The sequence below is a fragment of the Phodopus roborovskii genome, unplaced genomic scaffold (assembly GCF_943737965.1).
Source record: "Phodopus roborovskii unplaced genomic scaffold, PHOROB, whole genome shotgun sequence".
NCBI classification, from domain to species: domain Eukaryota; kingdom Metazoa; phylum Chordata; class Mammalia; order Rodentia; family Cricetidae; genus Phodopus; species Phodopus roborovskii.
In genome coordinates this window covers 1,404,524-1,427,530 of record NW_026126469.1, presented here as the reverse complement: position 1 = coordinate 1,427,530, position 23,007 = coordinate 1,404,524, and the positions used below count along the sequence as shown (strand labels likewise).

The 23,007-nt window shown below is 42.2% G+C and overlaps 1 protein-coding gene across 3 annotated transcripts in view; it reads left to right on the top strand.

Annotated features, from left to right (window-relative positions):
• The window catches only part of Spidr (scaffold protein involved in DNA repair), a 217,360-nt gene that overhangs the window by 193,685 nt on the left and 668 nt on the right, over positions 1–23,007 (top strand). For all 3 annotated transcript variants that reach the window (XM_051190979.1, XM_051190978.1, XM_051190980.1), the window contains 7 exons: positions 228–371; positions 453–512; positions 6,158–6,362; positions 7,414–7,566; positions 15,851–15,944; positions 17,967–18,081; positions 18,382–18,435. In XM_051190979.1, coding sequence (XP_051046936.1) covers positions 228–371; positions 453–512; positions 6,158–6,362; positions 7,414–7,566; positions 15,851–15,944; positions 17,967–18,081; positions 18,382–18,435 — 825 coding nt within the window. The remainder of the gene's footprint in view (positions 1–227; positions 372–452; positions 513–6,157; positions 6,363–7,413; positions 7,567–15,850; positions 15,945–17,966; positions 18,082–18,381; positions 18,436–23,007) is intronic.

The following is a 23,007-nucleotide window of genomic DNA, read 5'->3' as shown; positions in this document are numbered from 1 at the left end:
GAGTTATGCAGGTCTCACTAAGTGGCTCACACTGTCCAAGAAGACCTCCTGTGATCCAGGTAGGCCTTGAACTTGTAATCCTTGAGTTTCTGCCTCCCAAGCTTCGATCCCAGGCCTGCACAATCAAGCCAAGCCTGATTGTGTAAATACTAAAGAACTTATGTTAATAGTATTCTTTGATTCTTTTAACGAGACATTCTTACTCTGTTTTCCTTTATGTTAAACAGATAAAGACTTGCCTGCCTCCTCCTACCTTCTGTTATATCTTCTCTGTGCATCCGAGCCTGGGACATGTCAATACAATTGAAGGAGACCCAGTTTCTGAGCTCTACCAGCCTCCAGTTGTCCACTGTTTACGAGAAATCCTCCAGGTAATAGCTGATTCTAACAGGTCCTTCAAATGCTTTTGCTGTTCTATGCTGTCTGTGATGTTTTGGTCTTTGCCTTTCCAGACTGATGAGCAGGGTACACGCTGCAGCTTCTATGCCAGAGTGATTTATCAAAGACCACAGGTAATATCTTTGTCTCTTTCTGTCTCCCTGTGTGTCTCCCCTTCCCATCTCTTTCTCTAGCCTATGAATCATCTCTTAGAAATTAGTGGTATGCCATTATACAAAAATATCTCTAAAATCTAGGTTAATCTTGTTTGGGGCCGTCCTTCTCTGTATAAACTCTGTGGAGCTCTTTTGGGTTTTGCTGTTGCTGTGTTATTAATTTTGATTTCTCTTAGAATTGTTTCTATTGGGAATCTATTGCAGACATTTTTTTCCTGATCCATAGTTCGTGAAAAGCTATAGAAGTACCAAAAGAATATGTTCCTTAACTTCTAATTGAGCTACTAGTGGGTTGCATATATATAAATAAAATTCAAATTATGTCATCATAAACATAATATACTAGCTTCTTCCTCAATATAATAGAGGGCAGACTGTTCTTATAAAGAACCAGATAGTATTTTATGATTTTTGAATCATGCAGTTTCTATAGTAATTAGTCAGTTTTACTCTGCATTTTGTTGTTGTTGTTTTTGTTTTTCAAGACAGGGTTTCTCTGTATTGTTTTGGAACCTGTCCTGGAACTAGCTCTGTAGACCAGGCTGGCCGCAAACTTACAGATCTGCCTGCCTCTGCCTTCTGAGTGCTGGGATTAAAGGTGTTCACCACTAACACCTGGCTTTTACTCTGCAGTTTAAAAGCAGCCATATTGGTATTCATAAATGAATGACCAGGAATTAAAAAAGAAAAGCACTTTCTCTAAGTTTAAAGCAAACTGAAGGCTGACTCTGTAGTTTTCAGTGAGTATGCAGAACATCTGGTATATGATGACACTGTGAGCATCTGAGGCTTCCTATTATTCCATAGTTACGTTGTAGGCCCAGAACTATGGTACAGATACCATTTGCCCTGCAGGGAGATGCTGTAATGCAAAGGCAGAGAGTGAGGAAGACAGGGTCGAATACTCAGTGGCAGGTGGAGGGAAACACAATGGAAGACATATTAAGTCCTTCACTTTACTCTCAGGTCACTGGGTAGGTATGTGCGATAAATAGATTCCTAATATACAAGTACAACCAGCTTGCCTTTCAGTGGGGTTTGTGTCTGATGGGCCTGTATATAGGAACAAGTCAAGGACCCAGAACTATCATCCATGTTAAAATACTTTTTCAGGGTTACATGTATCTATAAGAGTTCTTTAGGCTGGGAAGTGGTGGCACATGCTTTTAATCCCAGTACTTGAGAGGCAGAGGCTGTCTTATCTCTGTGAGTTTGAGGCTAGCCTGGTCTACAGAGCGAGTTCCAGGACAGCCAGGGATACCAAGGAAACCCTGTCTCGAAAAACAAAACAAACAAACCAAATAAATAAATAAATAAATAAACAAATAAATATTTTGAATAATTTTATGTTTTAGAATAGTTTTGAGTCTACATCAAAGTCAAGGATAAAGTAAAAATCTCCCATGTGTGTCCTGCCTCACAGTACACAGCATCCCCCATTATCAACATTTTTTAACATTATAATTTGGAACAGGTCATTACACTACCATAGAAGTCCTCTGTACTCTTCCTAGTCACCCCTTCCTCCTTCAGACCTGTTAGCAAACACTGGAACCCAGAGTAACAGCATTCTCTAATTATGTAGCATGTACCTTTTTCAGATTGGACTTTTCTGTCTATACTAAGCATTTAGGCATCCATGTCCTGTCAGTGACTATAACACTCCGTAATAAGTATTCCATTATCTAGATGTCTCAGAGCTCATTTTCCATTTATGTACTGTGATGCTCAGTATTAATTTTCAACTTCACAGAATCTAGACTCTGGAATGCTTTGTGCCCACAACACACAAAGCCTTACTCTTGGCCCAGCTCCACCCATGCCTATAGCCCTCCTCAGGACATCCTGTGGCCCTGGCATCTCCAGTACCTTAGTGCTTTCATGCAGTGACCACTTAGGCCCTCCATACAGAGACTTAATAGGCATGAGTGAACTGAGCACCAGTGCTTCTTTCTCAGCTTTCTGACTGCTGGTGTAATAACATCTGCTGCCTCATACACTAGCCTTCCCTGCCTTGACTCACTATGCTCTACAAACCAATGTGTTTGCCTGTCTGTCCTTCCTTCCTTCCTTACTTCCTTCCTTCCTTCCTCCCTTCCTTCCTTCCTCCATTCCTTCCTTCCTTCCTTCCTTCCTTCCTTCCTTCCAAAGCCACAAGATCTTGTTTGCTCCCAAGTTTAAGCAATTATGAATAAGTTTAAGCAATTATGAATAAGAAAAGATTTATTTTAAATAAAATATAGCTTTTGAATATTTTTATAAAAAGATATTCTACCCTTATTACCAACTTTTTATGCCATGGTAATAGAAATAATTTGTTAGTTAATTTAAAATAAAATAAAGGAAAATGCTCAGCAGACAGGACTACTGACCTGAGCTCTATTCCTGGACCCCACATGAAGGTGGAGGGAAGGGAGAAACAACTCTATAGTGGTGTCATATAAAACGTATGCTTGTGTGCACATATACATCCCAACAACAAGAACAATAGTAATAATAAAATGCAAAATTAAACAAAGAAAAAAATTAGAAGATGTTAGTCTCTCAATCATTTGAGAGATAGACCATAGCCAAACCTCAAGTGTTGATGAAGAGCATTTATAGTTTTGCCCTTTTGGAGATATTTATCAGTTTTTCAAATGTTAGTTTTATAAGTCATTTCAGAAGTAACCTTCCTAACTCCAGTACTCAGCACATGGCTGTTCAGCTGGGATACTTCATATTGTTTATGTGTTATGACTTTGGTTTTATTCTAAGACTATGGACCAGTTACTTAGTAGAATATCCCTGGTATCTAACAGGTTCAAATTATGCATTTTTGATAGAAATACGACGAGGGTAATGCTTTGTTTTCATTGGGAGACACACAGTTACTTCCAGAGCTGTGATGGTTTTTCAGTTGGTCAAATGGCTTTTCAGGTTGTTTTGTTTCATTTTGAAGTTGACTAACAAATATTTTATACTTATTAATTCTTAATGATTTTTTTTTTGGAAAGCTACTTTGAGACTGTATAAATATCCTGGCTTTTCTCAGACTTTCACCCACTCATTTTAGCATCTGTTTGATTCTTGCCTGAATTAATAACTGTATTTTGATAGTGACAAAGTGATGATTTCTAACTTAACATTTCTTCTGCATTTACTAGGTGTCATTTTGCTATACTTATCTTTTCATTTGTCTCATTTAGTTCACTTAGTTATTGACCAGCTATGTCAAAATGGGTTAATGAATTCTTTATTACTATTTATTTAATTATTTTTCTGTTTGGCTTGGTAAACCAATAGGTTTATTGAGGTTGAGGTTATTTCTAGAAGTATATGTAGCACCTCTCCCACAATCATTGTTTGCTGAGTATATAATACTGGGGAGGACTTTGTGAATCTTCATGTTTTATGAGTTTTCTGAATCTTATGAGCCTCCTTCCACTCTCCAGAAAGCAGTCTCAATTCAAGTGAAATGGCTGTGATCCTCTGTTCCTTCCTGTGGCTCTTACATTCTTTCTGCCTTCTTTCTTTTCAGTGATAGGCCTTTACCCTTGGAAGAAGTAATATGATAATGGTTTTGGTTTTTTTATTTATGGCTGAACCTTGCAACAGTGTCTTTGTTTTCAACAGCTTGACAACTTACGGAAGAAGGGAGGGAGGGAGAAATATAAAAAGAGTTTTCCTCAATGTGCAAGGCTGACAGTGATGCGGGTTCTGGTCAGTTGGGAGCCTCTGCTCTCCTGAGCCATCTTTGATGACCATACTGGCCTTCAGAGCCTGGGTCCCTGCTTGGGAATTGGAAGGGAGCCAACATGGACATGTCAGTATCCCAGTGACCTTCTTACGGCTGTAATACTTCTAAGTCACACCCAAATGTGGATGACAACCTTGGGGAGCTACATTGTGTAGTCCCCTCATTTTTTTCAGTAGGTTTTATATAATTTGTTATGGTTTTTCATTTGCTGTTCATGTTTTCCAGATTTAAGCTATTTCCTTGGTCTATTAAGCATAGTCACCACATGTGGTGTTTTAACTACAAAATGTCTTTCAGAGGCTCCTACATTTTAATACTTAGTCTGCAGTTGCTGGTGCTGTTTAGGAAGTAATTGCGTAAAACGTCTAGGAAATAATAGTTTTTCTGGAGGAAGTATGTCACCTGGGGTGGGCTGTAAGATTCCTCTTGCCCCTTGCTGCTGTTGTCAGGGTTCCCCTCACTGTGCACTGTGTCTTTCGGAAACTATTAACTAAAATAAACTCTCTTCCCAGTTGCTTTTCTGATCCGTCATCTGTGTGTGTGTGTGTCCATCCATGTGGAGGCCGGGGGGGGGGGGGGAGGGCAGTTTATGAGATTCAGTTCTGCTTCTATCACATGGAAGATTGTCTTTCTTGGCAACAAGCTCCTATATCCACTAAACCATCTTTCAAACTGTTCTTTGTACTTTAGACTTTAGAATCAGCCCTTTCTTCAGATAGTGCTGGTGAATTTTAAAGAAAAAATGATACTTAAATGCTAACATCTGGCTCTAGGTAGTCTTGCTTCTATTGGAGTATAATTACTTTTAGACTGTGACGAGAGCAAGAAGACAGATATGGATATATCCCTGTGCACAGCTGGTATTTCTGTTTAAAAATCATGTTGCACACAACCTCCTACCATAGGCTATTACCACAAAATTTTCTCTAGATTCCTGTTGTATAACTTTCTCTCCAGCAGAATGTAGAGGCTTAGAAATGGAAGCAGGAAGATCAGGGGTTCAAGATGACCCTTGGCTCCACAGGGAATTTAAGGCCAATCTGGGCTACACAAAATTCAGTTTCAATAAATAAATAAATAAAACCTACCCTCACCAACAAGGAGAAAGCTGACTTGTTTATATTTTCCTTAGTAATATTTACTCTTAACTTATTTTATGTAATCAACCCCATAATGATATAAGCTTTCCTCTTCATCTCAGCCCACATCTTCTAAGCATGCTGCTTGCTCCAGCCATACCAGCTGAACTTAAACCAGTCAAGCACTTAGGCTCTGGGCCTGCACATTCTCCTTAACTTGTATTTATATCAACCGACAAGTTCTGACCTACCAATAGAGGCAAGATGCCAGTTTACTAGAACTTCCAAGAGTTCTAGTAATGCAAGTGACAAAAACAATATTAAAAAATTATTAAGCAAGAGGAAAAAGTAAGACAAAACTAATAAAAATGAAACCTGATGTACATGCAACAGATTAATGACATCTGCTTTATACCAAAATCCACTGCAGGGTCACAAGAGGTCTCTTCTAACCCTCAGGAAACAGGCAGGTATCCACAGAGCCAATGGGTCTGTGGCAGAAAATGGCACTCTGAACAGAGACACAGACCTGGGAGGGAATGAAAATGAGGAAACAAACAGAAAACTTGCCAATGAGGGCTGTGTTGTGCACTCTAGAGGAACCTAACAGGCAAGGAGTGGGCATAATAGCGTCAGTACTAGTAACATTGGTATGTAAACTTTATTGTATATTTTTAAAAAATGCTTTTGAAATCACAAATTACGAGTATAAATTACTACTAATACTACTTTTAAAGGTTTTGGATATGCATAGCTAATAGTTTTTTGTTTTTTTCAAATTGTAGCTAAAGAATCTTTTGGCACAAAAGGAAATATGGCTACTGGTGACTGACATTACCCTACAAATACAGGATGAAAGGGACCACTATCTTCCCAAAACCCTGCTGATCTATGTAGCCCCCTCATGTGTGCTGGATCCAGAAGTTCTAGAAGGACTTGCCATGGCTGTGCCTCAAAACATACTCTTCAGGGATGCTATTCGAGACAAGGGTACGATGGTTTCTCTTGAGCTGCTTCATTCATGCACTGTGGCCCCATCCTGCTCAGCAGTGCTGGCACTGTCACAGACCTAGTGCCAGCCTAGCCCAGACCACCTCAAGTTGTAGTAGACACTGTGTTGACAGCACCTATACTTGTGTGGAAACCACCTACAGTCATGACATAGATGTCCCTTTTTAAAATAAAACAAAAGCTAGAGAGCATGATCTATGGCTTGTCCTGTAACAAAGAAAGGCCTATAACCCCAAAATGAGTGACACTGAAGCTGGAATAGCGTAAGTTAAAAGCCAACCTAGGTCACACACTGAGGCCCTTTTATTTTTTTTATGTTTATTTTTTTATTTTTCATATTGATCCCAGTTTCCTCTCCATCCTCTCCTCTCTCCCATCTTCACATACACCCCGACCACCCTCCCATCCCATCCTCCCCCCACTCTACATGTAGGGTGATGCCCTCCAGGAGGGGTCATCTAAATCTGTCAAGTCATTTGGAGTAGAGACTAGGACTTCTCTCCTGTCTCTAGGTTAAGGGAGTGTCCCTCCATGGAGGATGTGCCCCCAAGGTCCTTTTGTGTACCAGGAATACATCCTGGTTCCACTGTATGAGGTCCCTTACACTGCTCAGTCCTTCTAGTTGAGACCCATGTTCAGGGGCTCTGAGTCAGTCACATGCTATATCCCCAGCTATCAGTCTGGGGGACTGAGGTCCTTTTATAAAGTAGGCTTTAGATCAGTCCATACCTTTTCTTGGAATCAAACACTTAAACTTTTTTTTCTTTATTTAGGTATAATTTGAATACCACAAAATTCACCCTTTGCAATTGTATTTGAATGTAGTGTCTATGTTTTTTCCCATTGTCACTGGGAGCTTTAAGATGTACTTTCATGTGACATTTACATGCTTGACATGCCTGACATAAGAAACAGACAAGCCCATATCTGCCTTTCTTCCTATGTAAGTTGGAATGGCTGGCAAAGGAGACTGGCTAGAGTGTGTATGCTTTCCTTAATTGTTGAGTAATCTGAAGTGTCTCCATGGCAGGTCAGATTGTTTGTGCTGAGCGCACAGTCCTCCTGCCCCAGAAATCCCTCTTGTGTGCATCTTCTGGTGCTGGTTCCTGTGACTTGCTTGGCCCAGTGACACTAGATGAACTGGACTTCCTTACACCTGTCAACTCCATTTGCAGTGTGAAAGGTGGGTAGCCCTCTGACTGGACATGTATTATTTTAAACCTACTGCTCAGTGAGTTTTATTGGGTGTCTGTATTCCAGACATTGGATATATAGGGACAAAATAAAAAGAGGGTCTTTGATTTTGGACTAGGAGCCTAAATAGGAAGTTATAAAACAAGTAAGTGTACACACGCACGCACACACACACACACACACACACACAAAAGAAAAAAAAACTTCAGTGTTTCAAATGAGGCTCTTACCTTGCTGAGTAAGATCCAGGAAGGCTCCCTAAAGACTGGATCCTTGATCCTATGAGATGGTTCAGCAAATGAAGGTGTCTGCCCCCAAACCAGTGAACTGAGTTCAGTCCCCATTGTTGACACAGTGTAAAAACAGAGTCAATTCCCACAAGTTGTTCTCTGTACTATGATGTGGGATGTCTTTCTTACTCTGTGAATATATGTTGCTCTCATTGGTTGATAAGTAAAGCTGCTTTGGCCTGTGGCAAGGCAGGATAGAGCCAGGTGGGAAATAGAAGCAGAGATACAGGAGAAGAAGGGTGGAGTCTAGGAGACTCCATCTAGCCACCCAAGGAATAGCATGCAGTGGACCGGTAATGCCACAGCCATTTGGCAATACCTAAGTATTAATCTAAATTAATAGAAACTGATTAATTTACATGTAAGAGCTAGCTAGTAGTAAGCCTGAGCCACCAGCCAAACATTTATAGTTTATATTAAGCCTCCGAGCGATTATTTAGAAATGGCTACAGGGCCAGGCAAGTCAGAAAAGCATGCATATGTATGCTTGCATGAACATACAAGCAAATGCAAAATAAATATTTTTTTTTTTAGGTTCCTGGATTCATAAGTCAAGATCTAAAAAATGCATCAATGATTGGGACAAAGAGCAGGATTTAACAGATAGCCAACAGGAGATAACTGATGAGCCAGTGGAGAAGGGTAGGTAGGCTAAAAGATGGAGATGAGTACCAAGAGGAAGCTGAAGGGACAGCTAGCTGTCAAGAGTATAGTCAGTTGTGCACAAAAATTGGCAGCTTCAATATTGACAAAGTCACAGATGTTACCATCTGCACACACAGAGGACACCTGTGATCACAACACAGACTGGAGGGGATACAGTCTAGTTTCCATCCTGTAGGTAGAGAGCCCAGAGAGGCAATAATGCAGTGACAGAGAAGTAAACACAGGGCAGAGAAGTGGCTTCATTAGGAAGAATACTGGTGGTTGGGTCATAAGTCAGATGAATAGGGAGCAGACATACAGTAAGAACAGGTACAGTGACCTGCAAGCATCAACGTCAGGCCATGTGGCACTGGTAGATCTTCCCCAAACAGGACATAGAATATGAGGTGTCTTTCTTGAGACTTTGGATAGTTTATTGTTTGTGCTTATTTTTGTTATTTAGCATGTGTTAATTATGCATAATAATGGTTTTCATTATGACATTTTCATACATATATATAAAATATTATGATCATATTCTCCACTTATTGCCTTCTCTTACTCTACTTACATCCCTGTTGATCCCCTTATTTGGGTGGTTGTTTTGTTTGGGAGCAGTTATATTTTTAATATGTATCTTATTTTTAATTATGTGTATTTGTACGTGTCTGTGAGAGTATGTGCACATGAGTGTAGATGCCCTCAGCAGCCAGAGGTGTCGGCTCCCACTAGTGGAGCTGAGAACTGAACTCAAGAGCTCTCTAAGAGCAGTGCACACTGAACCCTTGTACTGTCTCTAGAAAAGTGCACACTCTGAATGCCTGAGCCATCTCTAGAGAACTGCACACTCTGAATCCCTGAGCTGTCTCTAGAGCAATGCACACTCTGAGCATCCAGGTGTAATTTAACAAGATTATAAAATAGCTGGCTTGGGTGTTTTTGAAGCATGGAGAAGAGATGTTTCAGCAGCTGGTGGCTATATAAATCCAGAGATGAAAATAGTATTGGTGTTTTCTTTAATTTTATAAAAATTAATTCATAATAAAAATAACATATATATATGTATATATATATATATATATATATATATGAGCTAGGTAAAGCTGAACTTGGGTAGCAATCTCCTGATATATAATATATTCTATACATTTGTACTGTTGTGTGTGTGTGTCTCTCTCTCTCTCACACACACACAAACACATACACACACACACACACACATACACAGCCTTGGAGGAAATGAAATGTCCTAGGCAGGGGAGCCAAAAGTTTATACAGCTATGGGTAGGCCTTAATGGACAAGTTACTCCTCCACCAGCACATACATAGGATGTCCCAGTACATTCTTGGATATCGTTTCCAGTTTCTGTAAAAAAGGATGTCAGGGACCAGGACTATGTTTTGTGGTTTTTAGTTTTGTGAAGTTCCAGAGATGGAACCCAGGGTCTTGTTCATATAAGTCATGTACTGTACCACAGAGCTATAGAAAATGGTCTTTTGAAGTTAATTTCCTCTCTAAGCATAAGAAAGCATTTTCTTGCTGTTGGATGAAGATATCAAATAATCAGTCACCATCAACAGGCAGGAGTGTTGGTTTTGGGTTACACTTGTGAATGTCTTTGTCCTACAAGTTCATTATTGTCATGGCAGAAAGCATGGTGGCATGCAGGTAGACATGGATAAAGGAGCAAAGAGTTCTACATCTGGAACTTCAGGCAGCAGGAAGAAACTGAGCCACTGGGCCTAGTTTAAGCTTCTTAAATCACACCACTAGTGACATACTTCCTCCAACAAAGCCACACCTGTTGTTCCTTAGTTACAGTTATAAGAATAAAAGCTGGAGAAGGGTGGTGGTCCCGAGTGAGGGTCCCAAGTGAGTGGGGGTCCCAAGGTAAGGGACCACATGAGAGAGCATAGCAGGTTCCATAGCAGGTGAGGGTGACCAAGATGGAGGGAATAGCATGCCAGGCAGATAGAGCTTAAATGAGGAGTTTATTTAGAAAGGGGAGTGAGGGGGAAGGGAAGAGACATAGAGGCACCAGGAACAGAAGAGGAGAGAGGGGGAGGGAGAAAGGGAGAAGAGAAGAAGAGGGGGATAGCTTGTGGCCAATGGAAAGCAGGAGGGGAGGGGGTGTAGCACTTGCTTTAAAAGGGAAACTTGCACATAACTGAGTCCCCTATGCAGCCCCCCCAATGACTGATGTAGCAATGACATGGCCATGCCTGTCAGAATGCAGGTTTCCAACAACACCTACTCCAGCAAAGCCACGCCCCCTAATAGTGCCACTCTGTGAATCTGCAGGGCCATTTTCATTCAAACTAACACAGTATAGGATATGAAGGGTCTAAGAAACAAGTGACGCAGTGTCTACTGTCACGTGATCAGTCAAGTTGGGGAAGTAGGGGGGTAAAACAGCTGAACATTGAGTACAAACACCAGAAGATAAAATCTAAATGAGAACTGTAACAGGCACCTGAAGAGTGCAGCCCAGGAACTGGCTCAAGGGCGAGAGGAGTGGGCTAGGTATGGAGGCTGACAGCACAGGACCAAGGCAAGGAAGGCAATGTGGCCATGCAGTTGGCAGTATATACCAGAGATGAAGATGGCTCCCTTGGATGGACTGGTGTACTTGAGAACATCCTTGCCAACTTACAGTCAATTCGATATTAAAAGAAAAACTAAGAAGTGACTGAGTTTACAAAACCAGAGAAGGATCTCACCCCTCTTGCCCCTTCTCTCTTCTGTGTCTTTATCTCCCAATTTTTGTTTGTGTCCTGGTGATCAAACCTAGCACGTGGCAAGCATTTCACTTCAGAGGTATAGCCCCTGCCCCCATTGACATTTGTGAAGCTAAAATGTCATTCTCCACCAGAGCAAGATCAGCAAACAGTGTCTACAGATAGTGAGTCAGAACTAGAAGGCTTGGTTTGGTAAAATATGTTCATGAAATGCAAACAAATGACTTAAAAAACAAGAATAGGTCAGTTTTGAAGAGTCTGATTCAACTAATGACATTGTTTATAAATAAAATAAAAAGTGTGTCAAATGGATGAGAACAATATTTTTCATTTCTATTGATTATTTGAAACTGCCATGTATTTTTATCATATTCCTCAAAGACCCACCTTTCCTTCCCTACCCAGTCAGCTTCCTGTCATCCTCTGCGTCATCCAGTATGTCTGCCATGTACTCCTGAATGTTACTTTTCACTGAAGATTGGCTAATTCACCAGGGGCTATCCCCTTAAAAATGGGTTCTTCTCTGCTAGTAGCAATAGCTGCCAGTAGCTCCTTAGCTATGGAGAGACAGCAGGAGGTTCAGAGGGAGACACTAGGCATCATCCTGAATGGCAGTGGATGTTCTCCAAACTGGCCACCTTGTACCCCAAGTTTCCTTTTATAATTTTTTTCCCTCTCAATACTGAGTATTAATCCTAAGGCAAGCACTCCTCTCTGTAAATGAATCAATACAAAGTTCCATTTATTCAGGGTTATCTGGAGGTGTTCACAGCCCTGACCTTTATGTGGGATTATGTAATCTACTTTCAGTTAGATTATGGTGAGAGCTGAAGAAATGTGCTTTATCTGCAATTTAAAAGCCACTGGAAATAATTTTATGTAATAATAAGCCAAATTTGAGGGAAGTAGTTGGTGTCCAAAGCATTATTTCACATGAGTGAGAAAAACAAGCCTGCCTTATTATCGCAGTAAATAAGGATCAGGATAAACAAATAGGCCGAATAGATGTTTATTCAGGTAGAAATAACTTACAACCTAGACAGATGAACACCAGGAAATTCAACCCGATCCTCTCCTGTCTGAGTCACGACAGAAAGAGAGTGCCTTTCCTGGCCCCCTCCGACCTCCTTCCACAGGTCACTTCCGCCCATGGCTCCACCTCCCAATGGGCGTGGTCAGTGCCACAGAAGGACTATCTCACTACAATTCCCCTTTTAGTCTAAAGAAAAGATTTAGGCTTAATACAAACTATATACAAAACAGTGAATAACAAGTGTGCTGGCTTTTCATGAATAGATACAGGGAAAGCTCCCCTGACCCTAAATGGTGTGGAAAATTTTAAATCTTTTTCATGCCCTGTTACCTGTAGTTCTTCTTCTGATGTATCAGACTGAAGGTCTTCTAAAGCCTGAAATCTATTCACCATTGTTTCTTTGAGTGTCTGAACTTCTTGAATCAAATAACTTTCTAGAGACTTCATTGCATCAGTCAGTTTCTTACTTTCTCCAACTACAAATGATTCCATGTTTTTAATCTTATCATCCTTAGATATTATCTGAATAGCGTGTAAACTTCCTTCCAGAAACAATGTTCTATCTGCTAGCTTGCCATTATCCTCAGACATGGAAGAGATTCTGTCATCTAGTCTTTCTATCTGATGTTCCAGTTTTTTAAACTTATTAGTTGCTTCCTCCGACCAGGATTGGGCTGTTTCTGCTAGTTTGTTAATGCATTGCATTGTTTCTGTTCTGGTTATTGAGGTATCTGACATGAAACAAATTATACCTTTCAGCTCGCCAACGCCATCTTCAATATTCTGAACCTTTCTTTCTATATTTTCTATGCTTTGAATTCTATCATTTTCAATGTTTCGAATCTTTGTCTCTATGTTTTGAATTCTATCATTTTCAATGTTTCGAATCTTTGTTACTAAGTCTCCTATGGTTTGTACAAGTTCCTTATTGTTTGCTGTAATCTCAAACCATTTCTTTAAGAATATCATGTTAATGATGAAACCCATTGCTCTTACAAAATAAAAGTATATATTGGTCCAGTCTTAAGTTTTTCTGCTAAAATCCCTTCTACATATGAAGTAAAATAATTCCTAAAGTTCTGCATAGTAAAATTATCTGCCATAGTTATGGAACAATTTATCTCAGATTTTATATCAGCTTCAATTGCAAAGGATGTTACAATTACCTTAGGTGTAATTCAGCTGTCCTGGAACTTTGATGCTTTTAGTTGTATATCTCAGCTTGTGGTAGCTACGCCTGGAGGTGTGTCACCAAATAGCTCCTAGCCGCTGAGGCTCATCTGATCCCGGTTCTGCAACCTAGAAGTGTGCCGCCAAATATTGTCTGGCAGCAGACGATCCTTCTGATTCCGGTCCCTGTAAAATAGTTCTTAACAAACTATGACAAGCAGAATTTTGTTAAAAGGGGACTTTTGGAGTTACTTGTAACACAAGACGAAACGCGTGCAATCCAGGCGGGTGCCGCCAGGCGGGTGCCGCTGAGCGGCTCTGAGCAAATGCAAAGTCCCGTGCGGAAATGGGCAAAAAATGTTAAGTGGTAAGTGCCTTCTCAGGTCTGCTTTAGTGGCAAAGATCTCCTTTGCAGTAAGGAAGAGGCAAATGTCCCAAAGCTGTGGTGAGTCCACCTGGTTAAACCCTGCCCGTTGGGGAAGGTGGGGGGGGGCGGCTTCTGCCGCCTGGGGGCAAAACCCAGGTAAATCCCACTTTTGACACCAGATATCGCGATAAATAAGGATCAGGATAAACAAATAGGCCGAATAGATGCTTATTCAGGTAGAAATAACTTACAACCTAGACAGATGAACACCAGGAAATTCAACCCGATCCTCTCCTGTCCGAGTCACGCCAGAAAGAGAGCGCCTTTCCTGGCCCCCTCTGACCTCCTTCCACAGGTCACTCCGCCCATGGCTCCACCTCCCAATGGGCGTGGTCAGTGCCACAGAAGGACTATCTCACTACACCTTATGTCTTGCACTCCCTGCTAAAAGCCTACCTTTACTCTGTCTGATACAAAGAAATTTTTCACAGATAGGCTCAGGAGAGGTACATATTAACTACTAGACCATCTTTTTAAAAGATGTTTCCAAGGGTGGATGTAAAGAAGGAACAATGCCAAGAACAAGCCATATCCAAGAGTCTGCACCTGGAGATGTCAGGGCAAGACAAGAAAGAACCTGAGAGGGACAATGCTGCTGTAGAGCAGTGTGCACCCAGCTTTGGGTGAGTTTGCTCGCAAGGCTGGCCACAAGCCTTTGGATGGACATGGTATCTAGTAAGATCACTCTACTCTCTGCCATCGCCTTACTGGCAGGAAGAGCCAAGCTTCACTACTTTGCTTTCTCTTATCAGAGGATCTTGCAGTATCCTGCTCCATGATATTGTGTTTATACACTAGGCTTGTCCACCATAGGCCTGCAGGACACCTTCAGAGCTAGCCAGGAAATGGGAAATCATAGTGAATGCTACTAGAGAATAGAGATGGGAGGAAAATGTCAGAAATATAGGTCTATAGGAAACATACCATTAGTGAAATTTATTGACAGGTAAAGTATTTTTGATTTAATAGGTTTAAAAAAATGACAATAACAGCTGGGCAGTGATGGTGGTGCTCACCTTTAAACCCAGAACTTGGAAAGTAGAGGCATGCGGATCTCTGTGAATTCAAGTCCAGCCTGGTCTACAGAGTCAGTTCCAGGAAGGCCAAAGCTACACACAGAGAGAAACTCTGTCCTAAATCTACCCCCCCCCCCAGAAAAAAAGAGAGAGTGGTACTATTAGGGGGCGTGGCCTTGCTAGAATGGGTGTGGCTTTGTTGGAGGAAGTGTGTCACTGGGGTCAGGCTTTGGGGTCTCAGAAGCTCAAACCAGGACCAGTGGCTCTCAGTCTCTTCCTGCTGCTTGAGGATCCAGATGTACAACTCTCCTCTTTTTCTCCAGCACCAGGTCTGCCTGCATGCCTCCCTCCATGTTTCCTGCCATGATGACAATGGACTATATTTCTGAACCTGTGAGGCGGTGGTCATGGTGTCTCTTCACAACAACAGAAGTCCTAACTAAAACACATGATATCACATTCATGTTTATTTACTGACTAGGTCATAAAATTTTTTTAGAAAATTTATGGTGTGTTTGGGGGGCAATGGGGGTAGTATATACTCCATTGCTCATGCATGGAAGAGATCAGGTGTCCTGCTCTGTCCTTATCCACCTTACTTAAGATGGTATCTCTTACTGAACCTGCAGCCAACAACTCTCCTGTCTATCCCAACAGCTGTGGGGTTACAGGTCCATGTACAGCCATGATTGGCTTTTTTTTTTTTTTCTTTCTTCTCTCTCTTTTTTCTAGGTGATGGAAGCTTGATCTTAGTTCCTCACGTTTGCACAGTAAGCCCTCTCAACTATTGAGCCATCTCCCCGACCCTATAACTATATATATTCTTAATCACAATAATCAAGTAAACTAGAAAAATCAAATACAAGAAGGAGTTAACAAAGCAGTGAGTAAGGCAGGCAATTTCAGAGGCAAGGAAGCAGGTCAGTGGTGAGAATGGCCTTTCTTCTCATTAGGAACTGTGGTTGACATAGATGGGAGCGCTGCCTTCTCGCGGCCTCTGTGTGACCAGTTTGGCAGTGGGAGACTGGAACAGAAGCCAGAAGATGGGTAAGGCTGCCTGAAACCCCTGGGGCCCAAAAACACTACAGCAACTCAGCTCCCCTTCTCTCTGTCTGTGGGTTCCCCAAGCACAGAGGAGAGTCCACTCTGCTGAGCTGTAGGACTGAGGCTGTGGTGCCTTTGTGGGCTTTCCTAGTGGAGAAACCTATCTTTGTTAATCTTCCTGTCCTTGAAAATGTAGAACTGAGCTTTGTACTTAGCTTTCATTATTAGAAGAAGAAAGAAAAACTACAAATGTCAACAGGTAAGACAAGCTATGTGGCATGTGCTAGGAGTCCTACACTTTCTCAGGGGACAGTGAGCACCTGTCACTAGACATTCCTTTCCTGCCCATTTTTCTTATCGCCCTGGACTGAAGTCAAAGTTATGATTTCTGTGCTATGATGAAATACCAAGACCAAAAACAAGCTAAAGAGGAAAGGGTTTGTTTGACTTAGACATTGTAGTTCATCACTGACGGAATTCAGGATAGGAACTCAAACAGTACAGGAGCTCCTGTAGACAGGAGCTGATGCAGGGAACTGATGCTTACTGGCTTGTTCCCCATGGCTTTCTCAGCCTGCTTTCTTACAGAACCCAGAACCACTAGCTCAGGAACTGTAGACAGACTGTCTGTCCCACCCAGTCCTGCAGCTATTTAGTCCCAAATAAAAACACAGGCTTATATTAGTTCCAAACTGCTTGGCCGATGGCTCAGGCTTCCTATTAACCCATTTCTATTAATCTATGTATCTCTACATGTTCTTGGATTACCAGTGATGCACAAGCCTCTAGCTTTCTTGGCAGCCATATGGCATCTCTCTGGTGACTCACTCTCTGTGTTCCTCTCCCTAGCATTCTCCTACTCTGGTAACCCCGCCTATACTTCCTGACTGGCTAAATCCTGCCTGTCTATTGACCAAAACAGCTTTATTCATCAACCAGTAAGAGAAACATATTCACAACATATGGAAGGACACCCCATCTGGGATAGCACAAGCAGCAATGGCCTGGCCCTCCCCATCAGTCACTAGTTAACTCCCTTCTGCCTGCATTTTCTCAGTTGATGCTCCCTTCTCTCAGATGAGTAGTCTGTGTCATGCTGTCATACAGCTAGTTAGCACAGTGTCAGCACTATTTGTTTCTCTCGAGTTGCTTCTCTGCCTCCTGGTGGACTTTGTCACATGACAGACCAAAGAGTGTTCTCATTACCTGTCTTGTTTCCTAGAAACCAAGAGCAGAAATAAAGATGCTCAGTAGTTAAGAGCATGGGCTGCCTCTAGAGGACCAGGCTGGATTCCCAGCACCCACATGGCAGCTCACAACTGTCTGTGACTAGTTCCAGGGGACCTTGTATCTTTTTGGCCTCTTCAGGTGCCAAGAGTGTACATGGTGGATAGAATATGTACAGGCAAAACATCCATATACATAAAAAAATATTTTTTTTGCGAAAGGGTTTCTCTAGCTTGGGAGCCTGTCATGAAAGTCCCTCTGTAGACCAGGCTGGCCTCAAACTCAGAGATCTGCCTGCCACTGCCTTCCGGGTGCTGGGTTTAAAGTTGTGTGCCACCACTTTCCAGCCATAAAATAATTTTTTAAAAGAAGCATCTTCTTTTAAAAGAGGCATCTTCTTGATGCCTACTGGCTTTTTGGCCTTGTATGTACACAAGTCACTTCTGAAATATGTCAAAGAAGCAAGGGAGCCTGGGTCCATGTGAGATCACTATAGGAGTGAAGATGTTGATGAGCAAGCTTTCCCTGCTGGGAGGGTGGAAAACCCACTCCTTGACCTTCTCCACATACTCCTCATGAGTAATGCCTTTGTGTGCCCAAGCGCCCCCTAGGCAGCTTCTAACTGTTAATCCACCAGAACAGTCCAGTCCTTGGCTGCTTCTGGCTGGGTCTGACAATTTAATTCAGACAGCAGAGTCTGCCAGTAACATCTTTGATCAGAGACATCTCTCTTTGCTGTAGAAGTCTTCTGCACCACTGCCCTTGTTGCTTATATTCTCCCTGTACCTTACATGACAGAGGCCCCTTCTCCTGTGGGAACTGCTCACAGTTGGTCATGTCACCTCTTCAAAGGAAGCACCTGCATGTCTTTCTGGACTGTCCCACGAGACCCAGGAGTACTGTGAAGGTCAAGGTAGGAAAAGGGACCTGGAGCTCATACTTAATTCCATGTGTCTACTGTACATTGCAAGGATGAGACTGGGACAGGACACACATGTATGTTCTTTTGTTTACCTTGTGGCAAACTGTGTGTACCAGGAAAGGATGTGGTGAGAGCTGTCTTCAGTTCTTGGGAAGGAGAAGTGGAGGTCACAGTTTCTCTATGTGTCTTACTTTATAAACAGCTTAGATTCAATGTTATCCTCAGACAAGAGTACGTTGGGTGCTTGTCATTTGGTGGGTGTCACTGAGCCCTTCTTCCATGTTCCTGCAGCTGTTGGAGACCAGTATTTCTTCACTGCTGATGTCTGCTATCTCCAAGGATGGGGTAAGTATGGTGTGGGGGCATCGAGCATGTTCTGTGCTCTTGGACCTGTGTGAAGTCACTTTAGGAAGCCCCTTTGCTGTATATGTTCACTTACAACAAATCCTATCATAAGTCACTCACATTGAAACATCCATCTTGTCCTATCATGCATCATAGATGGTAGGGTCAGATCCTTCCAGTTTGGAAATGGGATTCTTTTCACATCAGCTTTTAGACACTGGAAATCTTCCTCTGTGGATTCTGTTATAGACATATAACCTGGAGACTAGAGCTTCTCCATGCCTTCCCAGTCACAAAACAAGATTACCTAAGACGTGCTTTTTATTAATTAATTTACTGATTTGTGCATGCATACATGTGTATCAGTCTATGCATCAGTAAGTACATGCCACAGTGTACAAGTAGATGTTAGAGGACAAACTTGTAGGAATCAGGTATCTCTTCCTACCCTGTGGCTCCCAGGGATTAACTGAACCTGGTCATCAGGTCAAGTTACCTACTGAACCATTTTGCTGGCCCTGAGGCACTTTTTAGCTTTTTATAGCTGGATATGACAGACTCTGAATAACTGAAAACATTATTGCTATTTCTCAGAATTTTTGGGTTTGGGTTTGCCTTCCCTAAGAATTACTCTAGCAAGATTTAATAAATTGTAGCACATGCATCCAAGTAAAGAGTTAGCACATTATGAAAGTTGGTCCTCACTGTGGGACTTCTGTTCTTTGAAATGCCATTTACCTTGTAGAAGCTGTGTAAGGACACTGTAGGGGAGCTGTAACTCAGTTGGTGGGGTGCCTGACTGACTGCAGTGTCTGAGTGTAGTCTGCAGTGTTGCACATAACTGAGTGTGGTAGTACATAGCTGCAAACTGGGAGTGGAGGCAAGATCTAAAATTCAAGATCAGCTTTAACTACATAGCAAACTTGAAACTAGCCTGTGTCTGCATGAAACCCTGTGTATAATAAATGCACTGTGGATAACCCAGAAAAGGGTGTCAGGGACCTGCATCCGTCTTGTCCAGTGTACCACATGGAAAGATGACCATACCAACTTTGGCTACCAAGCAGGGGTATTCTCTTACTGGTCCCCATGGCCAGATTCCAGCCTGAATGTGTGGGGTATTGGCTCTCCTATTGGGTTTCTCCTTGGGCCCTCTTGCCTGTCTGTCCCATGCCAAAAAGGACAGTGGAAACACTGAGCCACCATTAACCCCTCTTTTATCTAAACCAGGGCTGTCAGGGTTTGAATAAAATTGGAAGATGCATAAATAAGCTTTGAGGATTATTGGTCTGAGCTGTGGTACCAAGTTTTGTTCCCCTGGAATAAAGCCTACCAGCTTTAAAGCTCCTCGGTGCCCTTGTACTCTGCCCTGGAACTTTCACCTGAGCTGCTGCCACTACTCTCACTGTTGTCCAAATGAAGAGTGATGCTTTGGCACCAAGTTAGAGGAGACAGCTGACTTTCTTACTCTGTAAAAGTCACAAGTCAGCATGGCCTAAGAATTTCTAGCCCATTGCATTGTTCACACATGGTCCTCACTAACTGTTGCCCTTCTCCACAAAGATATCCAACCAAGGTAGCTGTTATCACTGCAGAAAGGAACAGCTGGTAGTTGGTAGTTAGCCAAGATAAGAAGCGTGAGACAGGAACGTGAAGAACTTAGAGTGTTTCAAAGGGCACAGAAAACAGTGTATACTGGCTGAAATCGATCTCCTTTTGGTCTTTATGGGAGGGAAGATGAAACAATGGCTGACACTGGACCAGGAAAACAGCGAAACTGATGTTAGAGGTTCCCATGGCGGGGATATAGGTGCTCAGGTGGGGGCTTAAATTGGATCATGGTTTTCTGAGAGCATACCCCATGGAGAAAGCTGGGGAAGCATGAAAAGTCCTACTTGAAGGTAAGAAAAAAAATGTACCCAACTACATAAACAAACCTAAGACCCACAACCATCAATATCTATATTCTGATCCATGGTGCATACAGAGTGATATCTGCCCTCTGACTCAGTGGCCACCATGAACACTGATGTCCTACAAAGGCAGTGTCTAGTGCTCTCTTTGGGGATCCAGACATCAGGGAACACTGGCAGAAATCCTCCCTCTTTGACTTCCTCTCCAACACACTTAACTTTTCTATCCGAATGCTCTGGTAGCTGAAAACTACTGATGGGGCTTGGAAAGGCATGTGAGCATATATTCCTGCATGTGGACGTGCAAGAGTGCATGAACTTGTGCATGGACACTGGCAGTGCATGCAAGTGTGTGTAGGAGAGCATGCATTTGTGTATTAGGAGTCTACTTGTATATTGTACATGCATGTACATTACCTGTGTATGACACTTGTACATACATGTGTACAGATGTTAAATGAAATGACACAGGGAGGTCATAGATCTTGGTGTCATCTTTGTAGGTGCTCTAGTTTCAGAGCTAAGTGTTCCTTCCATGTCTCTTATTATTTTCCTTAACTAATGTCTAAGCATGAAAAAGATGACCCAGAAACTCCCATGTTTTTCTCTGGTAAAAGTATGGGCAAGCCAAGCTTAGAGCACATTTAGCAAGCTCTCTCCACTGCTGACAGCTCCATTCAGTGACCAGCAGGACCTTTGTCTCTGGTCTGAAGTGGAGCCTGACAAAAGATGGCTGTTAAAGGCCTATGGGCAGACACAGCTGCAAGTTACCCACTCTGTGGGTTTTCTGGGTGAGAATGAACAGTCACAAAATTCAGAGAATCAAATCAGGGCTCTCCATAAAACATCCCCTGGAACAAATGTTCTACTTCCAGTTAAGCTGCATGAATATAAAATTGTTTGTGTTTATTGTGGTCATACTGTGAATATGAAAACAACAGGATTAACTGCTGTTATTTTTGCTGTTTCTCACTAGTGACATTACAGTGATGTGGTGTTGAAATATGTTCTCTCAACTTTCAGAAAATGCACACATATTTAAAAACAGTAGACACAGGAATTGGCTGTAGTTCAGCAGAATAGTAGTTGCCTAGCATGCAGGAAAAACTTGGGTTCAATCCCAGCACTGTTACATTTTCTCAAAAAGGCATGAAATTAAATTAATACTTAAAATCAGACAGACATATGAAGATGTATACTCACAGATAGTACATGAATTTGCTGATGTGAATGTTCCCCAAAATACATTTTACATAGAAATGATTTTTTACTGACCTTTATGAAATCCAAAGTCCATTCTTACGAGCTGAGCATGGAGTTTCACCCCTGTAACTCCAGCACTTGAAAGGTGAGGCAGGAGAATCTGGAATTTAAGGTCAGCCTCGGCTACATAGTATGAGACTGTGCCTCAGAAGAAAACAAAAAAACCCATACTTTTACCGGAGAAAAACATGGGAATTGCTGGGTCATCTTTTTCATGCTTAGACATTAGTTAAGGAAAATAATAAGAGACACGGAAGGAACACTTAGCTGCCCCTCTTCCCTTGTCCTTCTACCAACTATTGGTGCCCTGATCCTATGCTTGTGCTCAGGGCAGAGTGAGCTTGTTGTCCACACAGGGAACTTGCAGCAAACACCTGCCTCCTGCCAGTTCTCTCATCTTCCTCCTGTCCAGCAGTTCTCATTTTCCTATCGGGCTATTGAACCACACTGTAGACCTTGCTCATTTTGTACTAAGGAATCCAAAACTTTACAAGTAAGAAGTAAATTCCACTGGGAAATTGAGTCAACATGTGTTATGCTCACATCCCAAACTGATCCTCTACAAACAAAACATCCCGTACTTGCAAGCAGACAGTCGTTCTGGGCTTCATTGGGAAGTTCATGTCTGCTCCATTTGCTGGTGTCTTCAAGGCAGGACTGCAGTTCCAGAAGCCTCCCCAGACAGGGCTCCTGGCCCAACTTCCTGGTAGTGCATGACTGGGTTGGCCAACTTTTCTAACTAAGCTTAGGACATTACTATGTCCCTTCTGCTGCTCATGAAAACAGTCACTGTGGCCAGTCCAGACTTGGGGTAACACAAGTAGAATGCCAAGAACCAGAGTCTATGTTGACCACATTTTCTGACCATCTCCTTGGCCCCACTGAAAATGCTCTGAAATTGAATTTGTAAAAGCCCAGATAGAGCACAACCACACCAGGAACAGGAACCCTGTTGCCCAGAACCTGTGTTTCTGCTGGAGATGAAATTTCCACAAGATTAACTTTTGAATAAAAACCCAAGTCACATTGCCACTGCACAGAAAGAAATGTTAGCCCTGTGAAACTCAAGAAGAAATGGAATACAGTTGAAGAGAGAAGTTTGGGGCAAGCACCAGGAAATCCTTTGACCAGAAGTGTTGCTAGATTGGGGAAGTGTCCCCAAAGGAAGTGGGAGACATGCAAGCCAAACGCTCAGCCCCCATGGAAGGATAGCACTTCCTCTGCACATTGTCTCCAAATCCTGTCCTAGGCCACTTTATCCTGGCAGCCCAGAACAGCAAGACTCGACTATGAGAATAAATAAAGTAGTTCGTTTGTTTGCTATAATAAAGGTGGCTTTTATAGTACACCCTCACCCACCCACCCCCCAAAAACCTTTTCCATTGGAAGAAAGGTT